The sequence below is a fragment of the Martes martes genome, assembly GCF_963455335.1.
Source record: "Martes martes genome assembly, chromosome: 2".
NCBI classification, from domain to species: Eukaryota; Metazoa; Chordata; class Mammalia; order Carnivora; family Mustelidae; genus Martes; species Martes martes.
This window is the reverse complement of record NC_137889.1, coordinates 101,749,781-101,774,263: the sequence shown is the minus strand read 5'-3', so window position 1 is coordinate 101,774,263 and position 24,483 is coordinate 101,749,781. Positions and strand designations below refer to the sequence as shown.

The 24,483-nt window shown below is 41.6% G+C and overlaps 1 protein-coding gene across 2 annotated transcripts in view; it reads left to right on the top strand.

Annotated features, from left to right (window-relative positions):
- The first annotated feature begins 2,354 nt into the window (after positions 1–2,354).
- PPP3CA (protein phosphatase 3 catalytic subunit alpha) overlaps positions 2,355–24,483 on the top strand; it is a 316,051-nt gene continuing 293,922 nt past the window's right edge. Inside the window, exon 1 of one of the 2 annotated variants that reach the window (XM_080796591.1) lies at positions 2,355–3,193. In XM_080796591.1, coding sequence (XP_080652717.1) covers positions 3,136–3,193 — 58 coding nt within the window. In that variant the 5' untranslated portion in view covers positions 2,355–3,135. The remainder of the gene's footprint in view (positions 3,194–24,483) is intronic. The other variant, XM_080796592.1, reaches the window with a different exon arrangement.

The window sequence follows — 24,483 nt, the reverse complement described above, 5'->3', positions numbered from 1 at the left end:
CAGGTAGGAGGTGTCCCAAACTTGTAGCGGACTGAAGGGTGTGCCTCAAGGTGTGCCTTTATTTCCTATCCGTATCATAAAACTTTTCTATGGTGCTGACATTTTAAGCCCTCTGATCTTGGTTCAGAGGTGTTATTTCTAAACCTGAAAACTGCGTCCAAATAATGGTGGGATCTGCACCTCTCTTTGCAACTTGTGTGAAAAACACTGTGGCCTTGGAAGTGAGCATCACTGGACATGGTTTCCTGGTCTTTCCTCAGGCAGGCTCTCTTCTTCACCCATAGGCTTGGCATCCCTGCCTTACTCTGTGCCATCTGGCTAGGAACCAACTTCCCAAATCTGCCTTAGCAACTAGGGCTGCTGGTGCTCAGGAGACTGTTTTCAACAACCACTTCCTGAGGCGATATAGTGGCCTCTCAGAGCTCATATTTTTATGACAGTTTTACTAGACTCTAGGCTTTATTGAGAGCAAGGACCATTTTCAAATAACTGCCCCCCCAACACCCTATACACACACACACACACACACACACACACACACACACACACACACACACACCACACAAATTACCTACCACAGTGCCTAGCATGTAAAAGGGACACAATACATATTTATTGAATGCACTGTCTGCCTAATCACCACATGCTATCCTGGGGTTATGAATTGGGCAGCAGAATCTTGGAGCTGGTGGCAGCCTCCCTAAATATGTGGGACACACCCTATATGGTCTCCTTTTGTTAGAAGGCTTCCACAGAAGCTCCTTGCCTTTTACTGTGAGGTCCTGTTCCTTGCAGGCTATACTCTTCAAGCCATACTCAAAGCACCATCAGTCAAGTTCTCAAGCTTATTTTCGAGTTTGAACTCTAATCTAATCTGTCTCCTGGCTCCATCTCCTAGCTCCCCTCAATCTTTTATTAGGCTTTTTCCTGGGCTCATTGTCCAATTCAGGAAGTAGGGAAAAAACCCTGATATTGAAGGAATTAAGAAATATAAGAGGAAGGATGGAGGGTGAGAAATTTATTCAGCTCTCTGTTGTTCACAGAGAAGCAAGCTCCAATCTCTTTGCCGGGTTGGTCAGAGAGAGGACAGTAGTGAGCGGAGGTGACCTTCGGACAGAGGGAGATTGGCTCTTCATTCTGTGGTGGGGCAGGCAGGTCAGAAAGGAGCTCTTGGGCTATTGTCACGCTGTCCTCCCACGCCTAGCATTCTCTCCTGTATTCTCCCAACCGAAGGGACCACAGTGGGGATCCGCCTTGGGCTTCAGCGCCCCGCACACACACCCGGAGAACCAAGTGGACGTCGGATGATTGGAAGGAGCCAGGAAGGGAGGTGTGGTGCCACCAGTCCTGACCACTGACTGCGTGAGCCTGTGAACAGGGAAAAGGCGACCCTCTGCGGTGTGTCTCCCGTCCCCTCATTTCTCCCTGGAGATGGGCAGGGCAGTCCCGGGTGACTCAAAGTTGCTGGGGCTCGCTTGGACTCCCGTCCCCAATCTCCTTGGCGAGCCCGCCCGGCACACTCAGCCACGTCCCTGACTCGCGACGCTCAGAAGCGGCCCCCTCCTCAGAAGGTGTGGATGCACGGGTGGGAAACACTGATAACCACCACACCGCCCACAGAAAAAGCCCAGTAACAAAACCACCGTACACCCATCACAGGCGGAGCCCGACTCCCCAAGGTAAGTTGTTTATTCGTCGCCGTTTTGGCGATCCTCCCTGGACAGCTGCGGCAGCGACAGCGACAGCAGCTGTGCCGCGGGCCCCGGAGCTCCCCGAGCTCTTCCTTCCTCCGCCCTCCCTCGGTGCGTCTGACCCCCACCCCCTTCCCTCCTCTCCCTGCCTCCCTCCTTCTTGCCCTCTTGAGGGCCACGCACACACCCGGAGACACCCTCCGCGCTTGGCTACTCACACTGCGGCTTAACCCAGCCGACAACGCATAACTGCCAAAGCTGCGCGGGGGAGTGTGCGGGGTCCAGGGGCGGATGCCAAATGGGCTGCGGGGGGCAGAGTACAGCCCCTCTCCTCCCAGCCGCGACCCCCTCCCCATTCTCTTTCCCTATCCGGGCCTGCCAGCAACAGTGACACCTGAGCGGGGACTGGTCGGCAGCGGCAGCAGGCCCAGTGGACTGGCAGCTGGGAGAAAACAGCGGGGGGCGGGGACGGCAAGGAGGAGCGGGAGGCGGGGCGAGCGGGGAGGCCCTACCTAGCAGTGAGTGACGCGCACCTCAGCCAATGGGTGCCAAGAGCTTCGACGCCGGGGCGGGGAGTGGGGGGGGGCTGGCTCCGCAGGGAGGTGGAGGCTGCCGGGGCGCTGGAGGCGGGGGCCGGGAGGAGGAAGGGGAGGAGGCGGAGGCGGGCGCGGTGGCGGAGGCGGCGGCGGCGGCGGCGGCGGCGGAGGGTAGGTTGCGCCCGGGACTGTGTCTGCCGAGCTCCGCGGCTGTGCCTGTGTGAGTGAAGGAGCGGCGCGGGGAGGCAGAAAGGAGCGCGGGCGAGCGCAGCGGCGGGACGTCTCCGGCGGCCGCGGACGAGCGGTGGCGCTTGGTGTGGGGAAGCAGAGGCGGCAACAGCGGCAGCAGCAGCAGCAGCAGCGGCGGCCGCCTTTCCGCCGCCGGGGACGCCGAGGCACGGCTGGTGGCACTGACATCGGCGGCCCTGCCTCTTCTCTCTCGCCCCCGGCCCTCCCATGTGATCGGTCTTAATCCCGGCAGAGTGCGCGCGTGGGGCTCCATTCCGCGGTGCCCGGTCTCCTTGCCAGGGTGGGTGCTCCTGTGTGCGCTTCTCCTCCCCATCCCCCTTCCCCCAAGAATAAAAGAAGAACCAAGAGGCGTGCTTAGAAAATAAATAAATAACCACCACACACGCGCAGCCCGGAGCGGAGTCGGCGGGGCTGGCGGCGGCGGAGGAGGAGTGAAGGCGGCGGCGGCGGCTGCGAAGGAGGAGGAGGAGGAGGTGGAGGAGGTGGAGGAGGAGGGACGCGCGAGAAGGCAGTAACTTTAAAGCCAGCTCAGAGCCCAGACCTCCAGCCGAGCGGTTTGCAGCGCGGCGGCGGCGGCGTTGAGTGTCTGGCCCGCCGGTCCGGTCGGGGTGTGCAGTAGGACGGACGAGCAGCGCGTCGCTGTCCCCCGGCGGCTGGAGATGTCCGAGCCCAAGGCAATTGATCCCAAGTTGTCGACGACCGACAGGGTGGTGAAAGGTAAGCGGCGCGCCGCGGTCGCCCGGGTGCACCGTGTGCCGCAGGAACCCTCACGGCTTGCCTCCCCTCCCCCCGCCTCCGGTTCTCTCCTTGCTCCAGCCACGGACCTTCTAGGATATTGTGCAACCCTCGAACCCCCCTCTTTTGCGCGCCCTTCCCCCAAGCCTCCCAACCGGCCCCACTTGGGGCATTTTTATTTACGGGGGCGTCAGTTGGCAAATGGCTGAGCAGCGGGGAGGCGGCGGCGGGGGTGGCGGTGGCGGGAGGGGGCGCCCGGGGGGTGGTTGCTGGCAGGGTGTAGCTGCTGTGACAGAAATAGGAAGTGGGTGGCTGCTCGCAGGTTTGCATGGGATCGGGTTTATGATTTTCTTTTGCAGAGGGAGGGGTGATTTATGGCTTTTAAAAAATTAATATGGCATTTTTATGTGGCCGTGGCTTTCCACCGACTGCCTCGCTCGGGCAGGGTTCTCTCGGCGCTCCATTGCAGCAATTCCCTCCGCGCCCCCTCCCCCTCCCCCTGAAAGGGCCTGCACAGGACTCGCGAGAGAGCGGGAGAGCGTGGGGGGAGCCCGGCGCTTCCTTCCGCGCGGGGCGGGGGCGGCCGCAGGCTGAGCGGGTGGCAGAGGGGACGCGCGGGGGCCGCGGGAGGCGGGGAACGACCCGAGAGCCCCGTTGCCGCCGCCCCGGGATTCCCCCCGCAGGCCCTGAGAAAGACACGAAAAGCAGTTCTCCAGCCTCCCTCGCCACCCGAGCCTTCCCCCGCCGACCTGTCATTGCTCTTGAATGGTTCCCCGCTGGAGCACAACTCCCGCGTGGTAACCTCACCCCTCTCGCTTCTTCCATGCCCTGGCACCCCCTTGTTAACGGGCTATTTGATTCCTATTATTGGCTCCTCTCCCAGCCCCGGGATCGTGTATACTCCTGCCCCTGGGGTTTCTGGCGGAGAGAAGCCGGGTTGCGTGGGGGTGAGGAAGGGGACCGCCACTGGTCTTTCTTGCCCGGGAAAACCCGCCGTCCTCGTTGTGTTCCGTGGTGGAGTGGGGTAGGAACCATCATACGAATCCTGGAAGGGTGGGACAACGGAGCAGATCCGCCAGGATTAAGTAGTGTCCCTCGTCCCTGGTGTTAGGACCTGGAGCAGAGCGGGGATGGGGTCTGGGCTAGGCGCGCAAGGGGCCGCTGAAATTGGAAACAGCACTGTCTGGTGTGGCTTGTGTGTGTGCGCGTTTTGTGTAAAACTGAGATAGTATTTAATGCGGCCATGCAAGTAGAATGCAAGGCAATAAATCATTTGCCCCATGAGCACTTAGGTGAAGTAACTCAGCAGCCCTGAGACCATGAGACAGAAGGCCTGGGGTGTCCGATCTGTTCATTGCTCCATGCACATTTGCTCAGTTTTAAAGTTTGTGTGTGTGTGTGTGTGTGTGTGTGTGTGTGTGTGTGTGTGTGTTCCTGGTGATGGGGGGATATTGTGTTCTGTTTTTTTAAGAAAGAGAGAATAAAGTATCTTTTCTTGTTTTGGTTGTATTAGAATCATTCCTGCTTGAATGCAGTATTCATAGACTCATCAAAATAAGGAGGAAATACCCTTGCAGTAATGACTGGAAGTAGGGCTATAGATGCATAGCTGTTCTTTCTGCCCGCATAGCTCCTCAGGTTGAAACAGTGAATTCAAATTCATTCAAAAGAACTAGGCTATGTATTAAGGTTTTCTGTTGACATTTTAAAAAATTACGACCTTTTGCTGAGCTATGGGAGTATCTCCCTAATGTGTGAAGTTTAGGTGTAACTCCAATCTGTATGTTGAGATTGCCTGTTTTCAAAACAAGTAATGTAAAGCTTACGATTCAAAAGATAGCAGTAAACGTGTCAACAAATAAAAAACATTCATATGTGCACACATAAGTTCAGGTTCCCTGTTTTAAATCACAAAGTGTGGTTTCTCCCTGTAAATGTAAAGTTGTCAAGCAGGGAAGAATGTAAAAATAATTGTCCATACCTTCTGGCTTGGTGTCTTTACCAATTATTGTGAAGGAGCCCATTCATCTATTCCATGCCTATTTTATCTTGCTTTTTCCCAATGCTGTATTACAACATTTTTATAAATGGCTCTTTATTGTAAGTACACAAACACCCCATAATTCCAAAAATATGATTTACATATTTTTGCAGAACTGAAATGCACATGTGGATAATATAGGAACATAGGAAAGTCTCAAAATAGGAAAAGGTAATTTTGCATTTGTTTTGATAAGGATCTTGATATGAATTTTGAATGTGAAATTTTGTTTATAGAAAAAAGTTTTATTGATAAATCGTAATTTTAAGGTGGGGATGCTATTTTTCTTATGCTTTCTTAGAGACTTTATATTGTTGGCTTAAAAGGCATTATGGAAAGGTGGATCCAACATTTTGTCTCATATATGATTTTTATAACTAATTGTTTGAAATGGTAATCTATTTTGATTATCAGTTCTCTAAGAAATAGTATTTCCCCACTTATACACATGTTTAGTGAGTAGAGAGTGCATGTATAATGAATGGAAAACAGATGACCAAATGATTTTTTTGAATTTACAAAATTAGATAAGACATAGTTCATGCAACCATGACTTGAAATTTTGTTAGAACTTAATCTCAGTGGTCTGAGATTGACTCTTTAATGCAGGAAAAGGATTATCCTTGAGAAAATTTTGTGTTCCTTAAGTTTTCTCTCCTTTTACAAAGTACAGATAGTAGTATTTGGTTACATATAGAAATAAGTATTTGGGTCATTATTACCGTGGCATGCCATGGTGTTTATTTACAGTTATCTGCATTAGTGTCATCTGGCTTTTGTTGTATAACAAATTGCTATTTACAAATAAAGCTGTGCTTGTGGTTTTGTTTGTAGTAATACCATGATGTGACGGCTTTCTTGATTTGTACTTCCAGAATGCAACTTTAGAAAGGTAGGTTGAGTTTAAGTCTCAACTAACTATGCAATTTTTCAGGTTCATAGCATCTTCTAGAGTGTGTTCAGAGCCCGTGATCAGTTTTCCAAATCTTAAAAATGAAAGGGAATGGCAGCATTGGAGGCAAAAAGCATTCATTTAGGTTACCTCAGGAAAAAAGTTACTTCATTTAGCAAAACTGGTGCTGTTTCATTTTGACTGTTCTTGGATAAAAACAATGGAAAGTATAAAAATTCATAGACAAGATCTTGGTAATGCCCTTTGTTGGAAATCAGAATAATTTGATCCATTTACTATTTTACATTTTTTTAAGGAAACAAAATATATGTATAACTATATGGCAAAAGATGGAGGGCAGTAAATAGAAGAATAACCACTCTCCCGGCTTTCCGCCAGCACACCACATAGTCTGGATTTTCTCTGAAGCGGTGCTCCACAGGCCTGGTTTCAAACTTTGGCTTTTGTTCATTTCTCCCTGCCTGTTCCTGCCTTTAACTCCTTGACTGGCCCTAACACTGCTTATTGGCTATAGAACTTCGCTACACAAAAGTCATACACTTAGAGGAAATTAAATTGTATGTGATGAGTGTCTGCTTTGTTGCATCGCTTTCCCTTCCCTTTGTTCCCATCTCTAAGTATTTTCCAATGGGCCTCTTACCTTAACCCAAACTGATTTTGATGGTAGAAATTCCAGATACCATGGCAGGTTGATGGGGGGTAAATTCCTGGGAGGAATTTTGGGGAATTTCTCAAAAACTGTAGGTAGGGAATTTGTGCTGTGTGTCAGGTTACTTTTGGCTGTGGGGAATTAAAACAAAACAAAACAAAACATGTTGTCTTTTTCTGTATTGCCAGCTTATATACTATTTGTGAAGACAGAATACACATAGGGAAATTCTGGAAAGGTATTATAAGATCATATAATCATGAAGCTGGTAGCTAAGCAAAATACTAAATAAATAAGGATTCAAGCCACCAGTGTTTCTAGCTGAATGAGATAGTAATACTGCTTAAGAAGAAAATAAAAATATGCTACACCAGTAATCATCATCATTTTTGGATTTTGAAACAAAGTATTAACTAATGCCATTTCTTTGTGGTGTGTCAAGAAGAGCTCTTTGTGAATTTATTTTACTTAGATTTATTATCAGTTCAGTTATTCTGTGTATATTCTATGTATCTGGTTTTCCATTTGAGTACAGTAAAACCTCATTAATTCAGTGTTATTAAATGTCAGCGTTTGGTGGCTAAAGTTTATATCAGCACTGGATGTGAAGAAAGGGGTCTGCTAATCTAATTAATACTACAAACAACACGATTTGGGCATGGTTAATATACTTAACAGAACAGATTCTTTTCAGGACATACTGAATAGCATGTCGATTAATGCTATTAATTACAAATTAGATTAATCTATTCATTAGTATTTTCTTTCAGGATTTCTACTATAAAGTAAATATAACAAAAATGCATGGTTTTCAATACATTTTGTAAACTTAAGGCTTAAGGCATTTTGTAAACTTAAGACTATGATTCAGGGAAATTCCAGTGATTCTAAAATGCCATCTATTAGAAGATTAACATGTAAAAAACAATATTTTTTGGAAACTGGAGGAATGAACCTCTACTTTAAATGAGCCATGTATTTTAAGACATCCAGTATAAAATGTGAAAAAAGTAACACCTTAGAATCTAGTTAGAGGTTTACTCCAACATTTGTTTGTATTAGTTTAAAAATATGCCTTTTTAAGTCTATTTTGTGTTTTAAGTCTCTGTTTCTATAAGTATGACCTGTTTTTATTTATAATCTTAGAAATATGAAATATGACTCTGATATACTGTACACTTATAACTTTTGTAATTGAACTCTTACACTTTTCCTTATCTTTTCTGTGTCAGCCATGTGTAAAGTTGGAACTAATTATGAAACCAAATAAAGAATCCATTTAGAGTGACCTCATTGGAAAACAGCATTTTTCTAGATATACCCTCCTTTTAGCAAATCCAGTTAAATTACAATTTGGAAAGTTTTGTGAAAATATTGGACACTCCAGAACTATAGAGAATGATGGTGATTCATGATCTGGAACCTTGGTAAATACTAAGAAATCATATTGTTACTCTTTTAGCAACTTTCTTGATATACAAGAGAGATACAGTGAGATTTGGAATTCTATCTTTCTGTAATTGCCCTGTTATATTTGATAAGTCATAGGCTATTTTCCTCAAATGTAAAATTGTATTCTCCGTTCACTTGTGAGAACCAGAGGATCCTCAAGTGGAATTTGAGAGACCAAGTGGTCACGCTTGCTCCCCTTGCCTGGGAATGGCAATTTGGTCACTGCTGACACAGAATTACAAATGAGAATGTGTTAATGTATTTTCAGGGTCACTCAAGAATAGTCAGAACGATTAATATTGAAATCTGTGAATGCCTTGGGTCTGCAACAGTAGCTTATGGTGGCATTTATTTTATAGTTGAAGAAATGGAGACAGAATAGATAGAATGGTCGGTCACAGGTGGGACTAGAATGCAGGTAAGTGTAAGCACATTCTTTCCTTTAGCAGAGATGCTCTTCTCTCTTGAAAATCTGTTTGAAACTGTGACTTTTTTTGGTGTATTTAAGCTATCACATTTTATTTCAAACTTAATTTTACTGAATTACTAGCTATGTAAAATAGCTGTAATAGAAGAAGCTTTTGTATCTGCATTTAGCAGAAATATAAATTCTGATGATAAATGTTATAATCTGGTTTGATCATGGCATGAGGTTTACAAAACAAAAACTGTTAAACATTATTTTCTGTTCATATATGTACAAGGAAATACCATATTCTCCTGCTAAAAAGTTTTTTTTAACTTTTATTTTGAAGGTTGTTATCATAAGCCTCTTTGTCTGAAATACAGATAAATGGCCCATACTGTTGGTCTGGTTTGAGGATTTTATTAATTTCTAGAGAACAATCAAATGAAAATACCAGCCAACGCTTCTTAGGGTTTTATTCCTTTTTAAAAAATAGTCATCAGGTGGGAATATAGACAATGAAACACGATTTCAGTTTATAAACTAAGTCTTTAGTAGTCTTGATATTTGCAGTATTTTTAACTCATTTTTTACTGTATTTTCATCTTCTATCTTCACGCAGGCCATTGATAAGCCATCAATTATATTTCACATGAAGTCAAATAAAACATTTCATATTTCTCTACTGTCAGGTGTTCTGAATAATGGCTTAAATCAGATGGACTGTCAGCTTGAGGACTTAGACCTATGGCTGGGATCTCAAATCCATTTCACAGATGTACATGCAGTAGCCAAGACCTTGAAATTAAAAACAAACACCAAGGAAGCAGTAATCGGTTATGAAATTACTACATTTTTGGAATTAGATGTATTCTTTGTTAAGACCATCCTAGAGAAAAATAGAATTTTCTGTTTATCTTCTTATTACTTCCTTAATCCATGCTTTTGCCTCACAGCAAAATATGATGGTCTATCTGACTTTCTATGAACTATCTCCTGGAACTGGAGATTCTGCGAATGTCTGCAGAAGCATAACAAACAGATACCAGAGATTTATGTTCGCAACTGCCTCAGATTATGACATACCACCTTACAGTGTTGTCAGTTTCGGGTACCTTTGTACAGTTATAAACCAGAAGAATGATGGTTGATGTTGAGACAGAGTTTTATTTATATGGAGCTAAATTTTAAAAAATCCCACCAGCTCTAAGGTTCTGAGACTTGGAGTCTCTTCTGAGAGTAACTGTCTAGATCCACTTTATTTTTTTCTCTTTTCGGGGAGGAGCTACTACTTCTGATTTAAAATGTTCATTTGTCTCTATGTAGCATTCGAATGTTTAGGAGGCTCTACTACGTCATTGTTTAAACTGTATCTTCCAGGATGCTGCATATGCTTGGAAGGTACATCAAATTATCTGTTAATATGTCTGTTCAGAGTTTTAGTTTGAAAACTATGGTCACTGAACCAATGGGGCCTGGCTCAGTGCCTTGCTTCTTATGCACTGAATCAGTTCTTGTCAGATGACTTTGGACATTACACAGTTCTCACGTGTGCCTCCTAAAGCAATAAATGGAGACAGATTATATGTTTATTTTGAGCTCATTATATTCTGATTCTTTGTAAATGGTTCTTTACGTTGACTGTATGGCTAATTGGAATGCTTCGTTCTCCAGCCATATCAGGAAATACAGTATGAGGAGGAGGTATTAATAAGGTGATATAATTAGGTGGAGGGCAGTTTTGTTGTTTGGTCATTTGGACTGGCTTTATGCCAGTTGAGTTTAAAAGGCTAAATCCTTTTCACCGTGACAGAGTAGTTTGAACTTGAAAGCTTTCTTTCAGTTTTTGTTGTATTTCTCCATAGACTGATCAGTTTTTGACAGGTGAGAAGAAATACGTTAATCACTTAGTGTTTGACATATTGGGTGATAAATATTTTTTAATTATTGTTTAGATTTGGACTTGAAGAGAAAAGGACCTGGCAAATTCCATGAAAACTAACAAACAAAACCAAGACCAGAAAAAAACCCTCTTCCTTTGTTTACATCTCAATTTATCATTTTCTGTAATGCTTTTATAATTTAGAAATGCAACCTTCTTCAACATAACCTCCTGCTCTCCTCCTGCCCTCCTCTGGCCCCCCAAATGTCATTGGATTCTATCCAGGTAGGAAGATATATGGGCTATGAGAAGTTAAAAAAATGTGGCACCGACTCTGCTGACTCCTTATATTCTGCTAAGTGGGCTTTAAGCCATCCGTTGACATTTGTTTTTAAACATTCTGTAAGCTATGCCATTTTATCAAATTAAATTAAAAACACAGTATATTCTCTTACAGTGACAGAACCTGAGTCAGGACTTCCGAGTTTGTGTTATTATTGTTATTATTATTTTGCTTTTTACAAAGGAATTAAAAAATTTTTTCATTACACCTGGCATTGTTGGTCTGCTGTGCATATTGTCAATAAAGTACATGCGTCCCTTCTCTGTGTGGGTTTGATTATTGTCATGGTAACAGTTGTCATCACTTAATTCTCATCATTTAGCCTTGGTTCAGATGTCGCCTCCTCTGGGACCCACATCTGATATCTTCAGTTGGAGTAAAGGGACTCAGCCTCTTCATTGTCACAGAGGATACCTTGAATAGAGCATGCTCTGTGAAGATTTGTTTACCTATCTCCTTCCTTCCCAGGAAGTGGAGAGCCCAGGAGAGTGGGGCCTGGCTTTACTTACCTTAGTATGTTTAGTCCTGGTACAATGCCTACTGTAAATTAGACCCTCCATACGTGGTTGCTAAATGAACAAAATAACCGATAAAGGGGAAGAGGGATTTAATTTCTAAATTATAGGGTTCTTTTCTATTTTGAAATTTTGTGGATCTCAAATCATGGGCAGCTCCCAAACTTCTGGTGAGTTTCCTGATTCGCAAGCACCAGTCTTGTAGAAGGGTGTTTTCGCCTGAGTTTTTGAAATGCTTTCTTTCGTTGAGTTTGTATGTTTTTGCCCTAAAGACAACCAACGGACGTATAAGTAGCAGGAGCGGTTTACCCCCAGGATGTGCTTGGTTTTCAGGGGCTTATTGTCAGTTACAGGGCGTGTAGGTCAAGTTTCTCCAGGAGGGGTGATTTTTTCTTCCTACAGGAAGGCTGGTGATGATACCAAGTTGAAGGAGAACTGCTCTGACAAGCCTCTGGGGGGGCTTGGATTAGACTGCACGATTATATTGCTCGCTTAGAAAAATACACAAATGCAAATGAGTAAGAGCTAATACATTTAGGAATCAGAACAGAGATGTGAAACCTTCTTGTAGGCCTACAAAAGAGATGTCTATGTAGTACTAATACAAAATCTTCAGGCACATCACGTGAGTACAGGCTGCTGGTGAGTCAGCTCTCCTGATGGCTCAGCCCTGGGGTCCACATCAGCTGGGAGGGGGTATGATGAGACATATGCTCTCAGTCTGTTCCTTACAGACCATGGACCTGCTAGCCCAGACTTGGTCCAATGCCTCCCTGCTAAAGGAGGCTGCCAGAGCTTTCCAAGCTCTCATTTATGGGCTAGGATTTCATCTGTTTCCCTAGTGCAAAAATACTTTTCTTTCAAGGAGTTGAAGGCTAGGGAAACGGTAGTTTCCCACATAAAATCACATCATTGTCAACTTCTGCCCATTTGCTTTCAACAGTCAGGAGGTGATACCTCTGGTACCTTTACCTCTGGTCAGAACTCTACCTGAGTACTCTGTCTCATTCGACATGCACTTTCAGAAACAGGTGTAGAAAACTTACAATATCTAAAAAAAAAAGTTTCCTCCCCCTTTCCCAAGTGATGAAAGAATTTAAAATTATGACAGGAACTGAGACATTATTCAGTCTGAATAAGAAGAGGTTGAGTGGTAATTTAACTATAGATTATAGGTATTAAAATTTCTTTCTACAGTGGATCACACTCATACATTATTACCACTAGCAATTGAATAAGAGGAAACATGATTGGGAAGCAGCCAGGATTTAGGTGACCTTTTTTTTTTTTTTTTTGAGAGCAGTCATGGACATTTAAGACTGGCACGGATTATGGGGGAATCTTCTGAATGGAGAGAATAAAGGATTCTCATTTATTTGGGTTGTAAATGTGATCTGAATCTGAAATTATGAAATTCTGAAGCTGGAAGAAACTTTGGAAATCCACTCATCTGACTTGAAGCCAGTCCTCCCAATTCTGTAGGGTGAGAGGGACGGAGAAGGAAAACTTTTATCTCATACACTTGCTGTGTCAGAACCAAAGAAAACAAGCCAAACTGAGATTTTGAAGGTACGATAGTGATCTCGCCCAGGCCATCCCCATTGTGGAATGTCCAGCCTCTGTGGTGGATGGTAATCCCACTGTTTCATGAACACATGTTGTAAGGAGCTCCTACTTACTAAGACCTGCTCTCCTTTCTGCTTGCCAGAGTATTTCCTTAGGGTTGATAGCAGTCTAATGCTCTGGAGTACACAGTCATTATTCCTAGCATTGCCCCACAGAGTTCCATGAAATGGGCCTTATCTGTTTTTCATAAGAGAGCTTATTTGATATTAAAAACAACTTTCACGTTCTTAAGTCTTCTAGCTGTACCCCATGTGGCATCATTTCTGGGTCTTTCCCCAGCCCAGTAGCCCTTCTTTAAAACCATGCAGGTTGTTAAGGTCTTTGGAAAATGGAGAAGTGTGATAAGATATATCTTAGCTAATCTATTTTCATTGAACCTCCATCACCTTGAGCTTGGTTGCCTAAGCCCTCTGCTCTGCTCTTCAGAAAACCCTTAAGTTTTCTGAAACTCTAGCCCTTCACTGGTGGTCCCAGTCTCGTATGCATCCCCTGATGCCTGTTGGCTGGGTGCAGACTGCCACTGCCAGGATGCTCCTACTCCTGTCCTTTCTATTGAAATTCCCCTCCATTGTATCCTCTCCCAGGACTGCAGCTTTCAGGTGTCAAATACCTAACCTGCTCCATAAGTAGAGCTTTCCAGAAAACCTGCGTAGCAGATGCATGACTTTCTGGAGGTGTTGCTTTCATTTTACTTGCTTTTATTTGTAATACAAACCAATAATAAAGACAGCATGATAGCTTGACACCACGGTGCCGTTAGTGCGGTAACGGAGGACAGGCCAGGTCCCTTGTTTACTTTGCAGGTCACACCACCATGAAGGCAGCTTAGCACCCCAGAGCCAAAACTGCCTCCTCTGCCACCCAGTTTTTGAAGGTGGGCGATAAACGGCTCCTATGGTCATTGAGTTTGGCTAACCCAGTGAGTTCAATTGTAATTGGATAACTCGCTAAAGTTTCACTGAGGCCTAAAAGAGGCCAGTGCCTTCCAACTATGGTGTCACAGCACATTTCTGTGTTACACTCAGCTGTGAGGTATTAACAGCTCCTGACAACAACGTACAAAAGTTTGCAAATGACTTATTTTAAAATACCTATATATAAACGAGGCTGGATTCATGCTCAACCCTAAGATACTGCTATCCCCTTGCATTCTAATATGTTTCCTCATGCAGGAGAGGAAGGGACAGAGCTGCAGCTGTCATGGGGATCTTGCATTACCTGTAGTCTTCTTGATCTTCTGATGCACCTCTGATCACAGTGGGACTTCTGCATCCCTATAATCCTTAAAGTGTTTGCTCTGTTCCAATGAACATTTTTGAGGAAAGTTTCTTAGAGTCTGGATTCATGCATGCATTCATTCATGCATTCATTCTGAGTCTGCATTCATTCATGCATGCTTGTGTTTTGTGCAAGGGAATGTCATGTCCTATGCATCTCGACAGAAAGGCTGGCACGCACGGTCAGAGATTGTACCTTCACTAGCCACATCTGTCGATTGGATAGATCTTGAAACACATGGGGAGGCACCTCTGGGGTGATTTCAGCATGCTCTATGCAGCCTTGTCTCCTCCAACATCTCCCAGGGGCCATACCCAAAATACTATGATTATTTAGGATGAGCTTGGCCTTCTTTGAAAGACGTTTCATAAGTAACTGATCTTTAAAAAATAATTTGGGGGCACCTGGGTGGCTCAGTGGGTTAAAGCCTCTGCCTTCAGCTCAGGTCATGATCCCAGGGTCCTGGGATCGAGCCCCGCATCGGGCTCTCTGCTTAGCAGGGAGCCTGTTTCCTCCTTCTCTCTCTCTGCCTGCCTCTCTGCCTAATTGTAATCTCTGTCTGTCAAATAAATAAATAAAATCTTTAAAAAAAATAAAATAAAATAAAAAATAATTTGGTGAATGGACTAAATTTTTCTTGGCCTTTGGGTGGTACTGAATTCAAGAAGATTCCTGTGTTTCAGAAGACTTTTTGAGTAAACGCTCATGTCTCCTTTTGAAGAATTCATATCCCATGCTTCTTATATCACTCAATTTTCTATCTGCTCACCTCAAGGGTGATAGAATTGTAACATCCCAGTTGGCAAATGGATTAAATAATCCATTATTGAGTATCAAATGGCTGTTAAAAATATTATTTCCTTCACTTATCGGGCCATTCATCTCCCCATCCATCCTTCCAACCTGTCCATGCATGTATCACTGCTTGCCTAGCTCTGTGCTGTGTGCTCGGTGCTTCAAGTAGGGGGACTCTGAGGTGGCTGTCCAGTGTGTGTGTGTGTGTGTGTATGTGTGTGTGTATGTGTGTTGGGGGGAAGGGGGAGCAAATCACAACGTAAGTGGTAATTACTGTAATAGCAGAAGACGCAATGTGCTGTGGAGTGCAGGGAAAGGAGTGATTAACTGTCTGTCTTCCTAGATTGTGCTTTTATTTTTTGGCAAAAATAAGTGGAAGCCATGTTAATTTTTTCCTGTATGTATTAAATATAAGCACAATGTCAGGACATGAGCTTATTTGTAAATGAGGATGGCATCAAAGAAACTACAAAAGGAATAATGAGTATATGTGGAATTCTGCAGCTCTTACAGGTTACCTGTGAGCAAGGTGTAAGAGAAAGAATCATGAGTTGTAGAAGGTGGAAGAGGCTATAAAAGTCAACTAGTTCAACTATCTTCCAAATCAAAACAAAACAAAAAACAAAATACCCTTCCTTTTAAATGGTTAATAGCCCCCCCCCCCCCCCCCCCGTCCCAGAATATTTACAGTGATGAATAGGCAGCACAGGTGTGAAAAGAACATTGTCTTACAGTTTGATAAAACCTGCGCTTACATCCTGCTTTCTCTGTGTGCCTGTTGTGTGTCTACGGGAAAGTCATGTAACAACCCTGAACCCATTTTTCTTACTGAAAAGTGGAAACGGTAGTATTAACTTTGCAAGGTTATTGTTACTATGAGAGGAATTGTATTTGAAATGCATGGCTTACTGCCTGCTCAAAAGAAGTCCTCAATACATGTTAGGCATTGTGGGTGTTTTTTTGTTTGTTTGTGTGTTTTAATTGTTGGAGAGCTCCTTTGAAAGCAAAGCTTTTCACTTCTAGAAATAATATGCATTAATGTATTCCTCACCTCCTACCCATTGTCAAATCAACTGCAGTTTTAGGTCCTCTGCCGTTGAGGCTAGCAAAGGTCACCAATGACTGTCCAGTTGCTGGCTTCTCTGGAATTTGATATAATGGGCCTTCTCTTCATTCTTAAAATGTTGTCTTCATTGGCTTTCATGGATTTCCTCTGACTTGTTTGCCAGCTCCTCTCCACTGAATCCTAAATGTTGATGTTCCTTTTCTTTTTGCAAGTTCTTCCAGGCAATTTCATCTCCTTACACACATGGGATTGACTACTGCTTCTAGGCTGATGAGTAACACCTCTATATTTGTAACCTAATCTTTTCTCTGGAGCATTCTCTCAAACTCTATACAGAACAGTTGCTGTGGATGGGTATGGTGAACATAAAGTGGGGTATTTCTTCGCCTGTGTTTTCTAGCCTGGTTGATGTTACCATCGTCCATCCAGGCTAATTAAACCTGTCATTAAGTTCAGGTCTTCTAAATATTTCACCTAGTGCTGCAGTAGCTTTCCAACATTAGTGTTCTTGCTTTCAAACTTGTCCCTTCTCATAAATTAACTTTCCCATATTGGCACTAGAGGAATCATTTAAAAATGTACATCTGGAAAAAAATAAAAATGAACATTTGATTATGCTAATCCCCTATTTGGTTGTTGACCTTTTTCTTAGTGGTTTGTAGCAACTCTTTATGGATTATGGAATTTGACCCCTATTGCGTGAAATTTGAAAATAGGTTTAATATAGCATGTGTTAATGTTGTATTGCATTTAAGTCTCTGCAATTTATTAGAATATAAATTCTTGAGAGAGAACATTTTTTTGTTTATAGGTGTATTCGGAATGCTTATCTGTGTTTTGGTCTATATCAGGTTAATTGAGCTAAACTGAACTACTTCAAAATCCCAATGATACTTTCCATGGCCTTGTATTTGCTTTACCTCTGTATGGACCAGTCTATTTCGTTATTGTGTCCTTCTGTGTAAAACTTCTCTGATCTCAGGCACAGCTGTCTGCTATACTTCTTATACTTTGTATATACAATATATCATAAACATTTGTAACAAAATTTTCTCTTTGTGAAATTACCCAGGAAGGCCTTATCTACTTCATCTCCCCAGTGCTTAGTATGATGCCTGGCACATAATTAATCATATTATTCCATCCCTCCCCTTTCCCAGCAAACAAATTGATTGGAAAAGATATATCTGTGCATCACAAATCCGTAATGATTCTAGTACTTCCATTTTCTCCCCCCTTCTAATATATTTTTTATTAATGTAGTTCAAGTTGGATTATTTTTCCTAGTACTCTTCACTTCTGGAATACCTGACCTCCTCTTCCTCCTCCCCAGGCATGTTCATGTAAATCTATTAAGCCAAGTCTCCTTCAGTCTGGATTTTGTCATTATTTCATGCAATTGTAAGCACAACAGTTAAAGGAATACCTTGGTTTGATTTAAATCTTGCTTACCTTGCCCTTGGTTCTAGCCTTTTTAGATCTCTTATTTAAACATTTGGATTCTCTTACTTCTTTTTAGTTTTTTGCCCCAATTAATGTCCTTAGTGGATTTTCCTAGGTCTTATACATAAACCTGGCAACCAAATGAATTTTTGGAGCCATTCAGTTTAGATGAGTAAGTTCACAAATCTTTATTTTAGGTTCTGCATATGTAACATGGGAAAAAATCCTACCTGTGTTAATAAAGAAGCTTGTGGCTTCTGTACCAAAAAAGGGAAATGCTTGAATAATTGATTGTCCTTGATCTTTTTCTTACCTAATTAGTACATTTTTCTATGACTGTACTTTGGAATGATAAATTTTTAGAAAATGTCTAATGCTTTTGCCTACTCTCAGATGTATTTTAATCTTTTGTCATTTTAGGCAGTAGAAGAAATGAATTTTTCAGGGATAATGATTAGAGGCTTGGTGTCTTTATTGCTGGCATTTGTTTTGTAATATATTACATTGCAATTATATTTGAAGGAAATACTTTAACTTGTTAGCTACTTTGCTTCTTCACAGAATCTTACTCAAAGTAAATAAATAAGTAATCAAGCACCTTTATCTATTTTTGAGATTTTTATTCTAAAAACATTAATATTAATGTATATGGCCTGCACATGCATTACATAATTTTATCCTTCCAATAACTCTGAGGCTGGGAGAGATGCCGTACCTTTTGAAGGTCACACAGCAAGTAAATAGTGGAGCCAGTATTTGGGTTCCAACAGTCTTGACTCCAGATCCTAGGCTTTTACCACCATAACACTGCATTGACTTGCACAGAAGGTCAAATTCATTAGGTAGCATCAACGAATTGATAGAAAATAGTCTTTATTAAGGATTTGTTTTTATATAAAATACTGTCACTGCTGGCCGTCATTTTAGTAGATTATCATTGGATTGTTCTGTGAGAGAAAATCTTGCACTTTTGTGGGGCAAGTATTTCTGCTTCCTTTTTAGGAATAGATAGCCAGGGCTCACAAACAACGGGACTAGACTGTTAGCTAGTCTTTACTTGGCATTACTGACTTAATCGTGGTGTTACAGAACAAACTAATATAAAACATAGGAGATGTTGTGAGTTACATAAGGAAGGTATTTTTATTAGACCTTGACAAGGTTTTTTGTCCAAGTTAAAACTATGGGAAAAAAAAAAAAAAGTGAAAGATCCAGCTATTGTAGGTACTGTTGGCCTTTGTTGTAGAGACTTTGCTTCTTCATATTCATTTTCATATTTTTGTCACTAAAGCAAATAAAGGAAGCCACACATAGCTAAAGTGAAAGCCACTTCAAGGAGACGTCACATGAAACATTTTGAGGAGGGAGTTATGTGGTTTCATTGTGACATTTTAGATGAAAATGCAAATTGTTTGGAGATCAGAATTTTTTCATTTACCACTTATAACTCTTCTGTACTATGACGAATGTTTGGGACTAGCCTAGTTACACTTTTCAACTGATGTTGTAATTATTTAAAGGCAAGGGTGATGATTCAGATCCAGAATTTTGATGCTTCTCTGAGGCAGTTAAGTAAATTTATTTCTTTTTTCACGTGATTGCTAAACAGATTTCTGATCCAACTGAACCTGGTTTGACGGATTTTGAAAAGTCCTGTGATTCAAATAGTTGCAGTCACAGGCTTGGGTGGAAAAGATTTAGCACCCTGCCTTGATTCCCTGAGTCTGTAAATTCAGGGAGCTTCAATTTCATTCTGAGGCCTCTGGGTTTCCTTTGCTTCATCGCATTATAATACCCCTGTATGTGGGAAAATTTCTTCCCTGCTGGAATCAGCTTGGGTTCATATTTCCTTTTCCTGTCCGTATTTCCCCCTGTGACATTTTTGTGAACCTTGGACTTCAAATATGACCTTTATTTGATGGTTGTTTAAAGGTGTTCATTAACACGTAGAAGGAAAAAAAAATTGAATAACTTTGATTCTTAGATACCAGTACAACAAGGGTGTTTTATTGACAATTCTTGTTTTGTTAATTTATACATATTGTAGTGTAAGACATTTCATGGCCTGAAAAAACAAAATACATATTACAACTTTTTGCTGTGTGTGTTTATTTTAATCCTTGGCCTAGACCTTGACTGAAATAAGCTTTACCTTTTAAGGAAGTTGGTACTGAGATATGATTATACCTAGGGCTTATTATTGTACACATAGATAGTTAGAATGTTATTAGTATAGGAAAAAATACCAGGTAAGTCCGTATTTAGAAAGGAATATCTAAGTAAAATAACCAATGACTAAGCATTCTGTTTGTGCCTTATGTGAACAATATGAGCAATATGTAAGAAATATGCTTTTTAAATACGGCTTTCATTTTATCTTTTCAGTGTTCCAAGATTCATTGCTTATATAAAATTAAAAAAAAAAAGAAAGTGGAAGCCAAAAGAAAAAAATAAATACATATATATGGCTTTCATTTGTATCCTAACACTGCAATTATGAAATAGAGGATTAACTTAGAGGGTGCCTCTTTTGAGAATTCCCGTAGTAATTGCAACTTCTGAACTCACCTATTTTTGCTTTTTCTTGAACTAATGAAGGAGGCTAACATATTTGTAGTACATTCCAGATTGTAAAGTTTTTTTCTTGCGGAGGAGAGCAGGTCTCTCGGAGTCCCATTCAGTCACAATATTTGATTACAACTCAATTGGAATAGACGAAAGTGAGACTCAGTATGGCCTTGCTTCTTCATATTCTGAAAAAATGGAAATGTGCATAAATTATTTTCAGTATGGCCACTATTTTTAATAATTTCTCCTTTTACTCTTGTGCTAAATTGTATAGTATGAAATTGTGCATTTTCCTTCTGTGCAAGGTGTCCAACTATGAGGTTCTGTGAATGGCTTCTTTCTGGAATGATGGAGTTGTCTCCAATAATGGATATTTTAAAATTATTATATAATCATTTGTAATTACATTACAGATAATAAAGCTACCATCTGCTTTTATTTGAACTTCTGTCCTATGAAGAGATGGCACCAGAAGTGATATTTTGCTTTTGATTATTTAGCATGTATTCAAGACATTGCCTTCCTCCTGCACTGCTATCCCCAGCTACTGTTCAGAGATTTTCATAAATGAAGGGAGTGAGGGGGAGGAAAAGCTGTGTTACTTGTATTCGGGGCAATAGTGAAGCAGTTAGAAGTGGTGTCTGTCTATAGGTCACCCTTAGTTGATGTGTGGTGTCATGCAAGAAACTTTTTTATGTATTTATCTCAGGACACACATTCTGAAGAATTCACTAGATGCTACTTGTTGCTTGCCCTTTCTCCCTTGCCTTTCCTTTCCCTTCCCCCTTTCCTCCTTCCCTCCCTCCCTCCCTCCCACTCTCCTTCCACCTTCCTTCCTTTTTAAAGTCTTAATTATTTAAGTAATCTCTACACCCATTGTGGGGCTCGAACTCACTACTCCAAGATCAAAAGTTGCACCCTACCCCAACTGAACCAGTCAGGCACCCCATACTCATTGCCATTTCTGAAGGAATCTGGTCTAGAATGTTAAGAAAGAGGTAATGGAAAGGACTGGTATGGTAGGGTGAAGACACTCTCTTCAGTCTTCACAGCCCCGCTTGTCTCTATTTTAGAAACATTTTATCATTCTCTTTACTTCTCTTTAAACTGACCCATTGGGTTAAAATTAAATTTATATTCATGATGTGGCCTGCTTGGTGTCAGTTATTTATTTATTTTTTAAATGCCGTTTCCTTTAATTCCTGTAGTCATCCTCATAAGGCAGTTAATGTGGCATCCTGTTCGACTGAAGAGGACAGTGGGGGTCAGAGAAGTTATTTCTTCATTATCACAGAACTAATCAGTGGTGAAGCCAAGATCCAAAAACAGAACATTTAAAACTTATTTTGAAGGATATGCAAGCATACATAGAAGTTGGAAGAAGAGAGCCATTAACCCCATGTACCTGTTCCACAGGTTAAGCATCGAGGTCCCACATTTCACTACATTTGGTTTACCTATACCTTTTTTCTTTTCTTTTTCTTGGCTGAAATATTTTAAAGCTGATCCCAGATATCATGTTATCGACAGTGCAGATTTCAACTCGAGAGCAAATGTTTTATCTCTGTACCAGATGTTCTAAGTATAGGAGAGAATGACATAGTATGAAAACTGTGAACTAGTGGAAGCCATATTTTTCCAGAAAACAAGTTAAATATCTGCGTTGAATTTTTTTGATATGGGTCATCATCGTTTGCTGCTCATTTATTAATAAGATCATAATAAAACAGATACTACCTACCGAGTACCAATTCTGGGCTCGGAACAGCCCCCTTATGCCTCACGCATTGCAGTTCATTTAGTTCCCAGGAACCGTGTGCTATATAATCATTTCTTGTGGCTTCAAGTTACTTTTTAAAAATAATTTTTTAAGTATCTTTTTACATAGAAGTAAAATATACAAATTACCTTAAATTGCAATATCTGTTGTACCCCATCTCACCTTTAATACTAATTATAATAATGTATTGATGGAGGAATAGGAGGCTGTTGCTCCAAGTGGGGACTATACACCAGCAGCCTCTGCAGGGCCGGGGAGCACGGGAGAATTACAACCTCAAGCCATACCCCAGAACCTTTGGATTAGAACTGCATTTTTTTTTTTAAAGATTTTATTGATTTATTTAACAGAGAGAGAGAAAGAGAGATCACAAATAGGCAGAAAGGCAGGCAGACAGAGAGGGGTAAGCAGGCTCCCTACTGAGCAGAGAGCCCCATGTGGTGCTCTATCCCAGGACCCTGAGATAGTGACCTGGGCCAAAGGCAGAAGCCCCTCCAACTGCATTTTAAATAAGGTCCTTAGGTGATGTAGATGCATATTAAAGCTTGGCAAGCCCAGGGTAGCATTTAAATAGTGCCTCCCAAGCGTGGCTGCACTTTCCAGTCACCCAGAAAACTTTTACAGTGACCAATGCTCAGTCCTATCCCTGACCAATTAAATTAGACTCTTCAGGTGAGGCCCGCAGCATCACTTTTTTTTTTTTTTTTTTTTTTAAAGTCTCCCAGGTGGTTCTTTTGTTAGGCCAGGCTTTAAAATGCACTGGTTTAATAGAACTAGAGTATCTTTCCATTCTGTGTCAGCTACTCTGAACAAAGAATTTCATCTCGCAAATCATATATTGAAAATGATGCCATTAATGTAAATGAGAGTTGAAGATGAAAGAAATTCTGGGCTTACACTTACTCTTTTTTTGGTGATAGTAATTCATTGATCACTCCATAGGAAATAATTCCCTTTGATGCAGGACTGAACATCTTCACGCTTCTTATCCTTCCTTGGCACTAGGGAATGAAAATACTGCCAAAATACATTGTCTATTTTTGTTCCATTTTTTTCCTTCAGGTGAAGAATTATGCAGAGGGAGGCAGGGAGATATGAAATACTAAATGTATAAAAGCCGGACCAAGATCATTAAATAAACTCATGGGGTTACTGTAGATAGGATTCTAAATATTTTGATTTTGTTCTTAATTTTTTTTTTTTTCCCTGTGTTGGGACATGGATGTTTGCTTTTCTTTGTCCATGTCTTCAGTTCCAGGCATAAATTTTGTTCACTCAGCTGCAGTTACGGAGTGCTTAGTAAATGCAACCAAACAAAGTAGTAGTAGGAAACTGAACAATGGAGAGAGATGGATATTTTTGTGCTCTCACCCTGAGTGGTTTAGAGCCTGGACTACTGGAGCCAAACCGTCTGTGTTGCGTCCTCGCTCTGCTGCTTCCTTGCTCTGTGACTGGGGCCAAGTTTATTACGTGCCTCAGTAGTTTGTTTTTTGAAACCTGTGAAACAGGGTAATAACGGCACCTACCTGTAGAGTTGCTGACATGATTAAATGAATCAATATATTTGTTAAAACCCCTGAAAGAATGTCTGGCATGCATGTAGTAAGCGCTGTGTAAGTTTTTGCTGGTGCTATTACTGTTACAAATATTACATACCTCAAAGAGTAGAGGTGGCCTATGAATGAAAGCATAGACCCCTATCCTAATGGTTTTAACATTTGAGAGATTCTTTAGGTTAAAGCAGGATTTTTGTTCCGGGATATTGCATCCATGTTTAGATCAGGGGCACAAGATGTTCAGGGACATATTCTGTCTTCATTTATTCCTTACTACGTTGGGTAAGTGGGTTAATCAGTCCACCCTGGACTGAAGGTGGGGGGTGGGTGGCACGTGATGGGGGGCTGGCAGGTGACACTCATCACACAGACACAATTAACCTGAGTTTGTGGAAGCACTTTACATTCCTTGAATACGAGGCATTGAAGAAAATCACATTTTAGTCTTTAAAATAATTGCTTTCCCAAAAGCCCCGTAGTAGCACGTTTGAGTATTTTTAAAGCTATTCATTAGATTAGTGGCATTTTACGGTTTGGCTTCATTTGAGGAATGGCTTTAGACATGGAGGAAATGTGGCAGACAGATTAGGAGGCCAGCACAGTGGGCCTGGAGTCACTGCAATATTAGAACCATCAGAAGTGGATACTTTAAGGGAGCTAAAGATTACATTTTTGCCCAGTGCCTTTATTTCACAGATGACCAAATTGTGGCAGAAATGTGAGTTTTAGTGGTCTTAAGGGGAAATGCATGTTCTATTTTAACTTATTTTTTGGTACTTTTTTCATTAGTTAAATATATTATGGGCATATATGTACATACATACGGCAAGTGTAGCAGAAATCATGTAATAGCAACATTGAAAGTTTTCCACAATAAAATGTTTTTGTGTCTTTTTATGTCCTCCCTCTTCAGAGTTGTGATATCAACTAAATATATTACTTCTTTATTGCAGGCATTT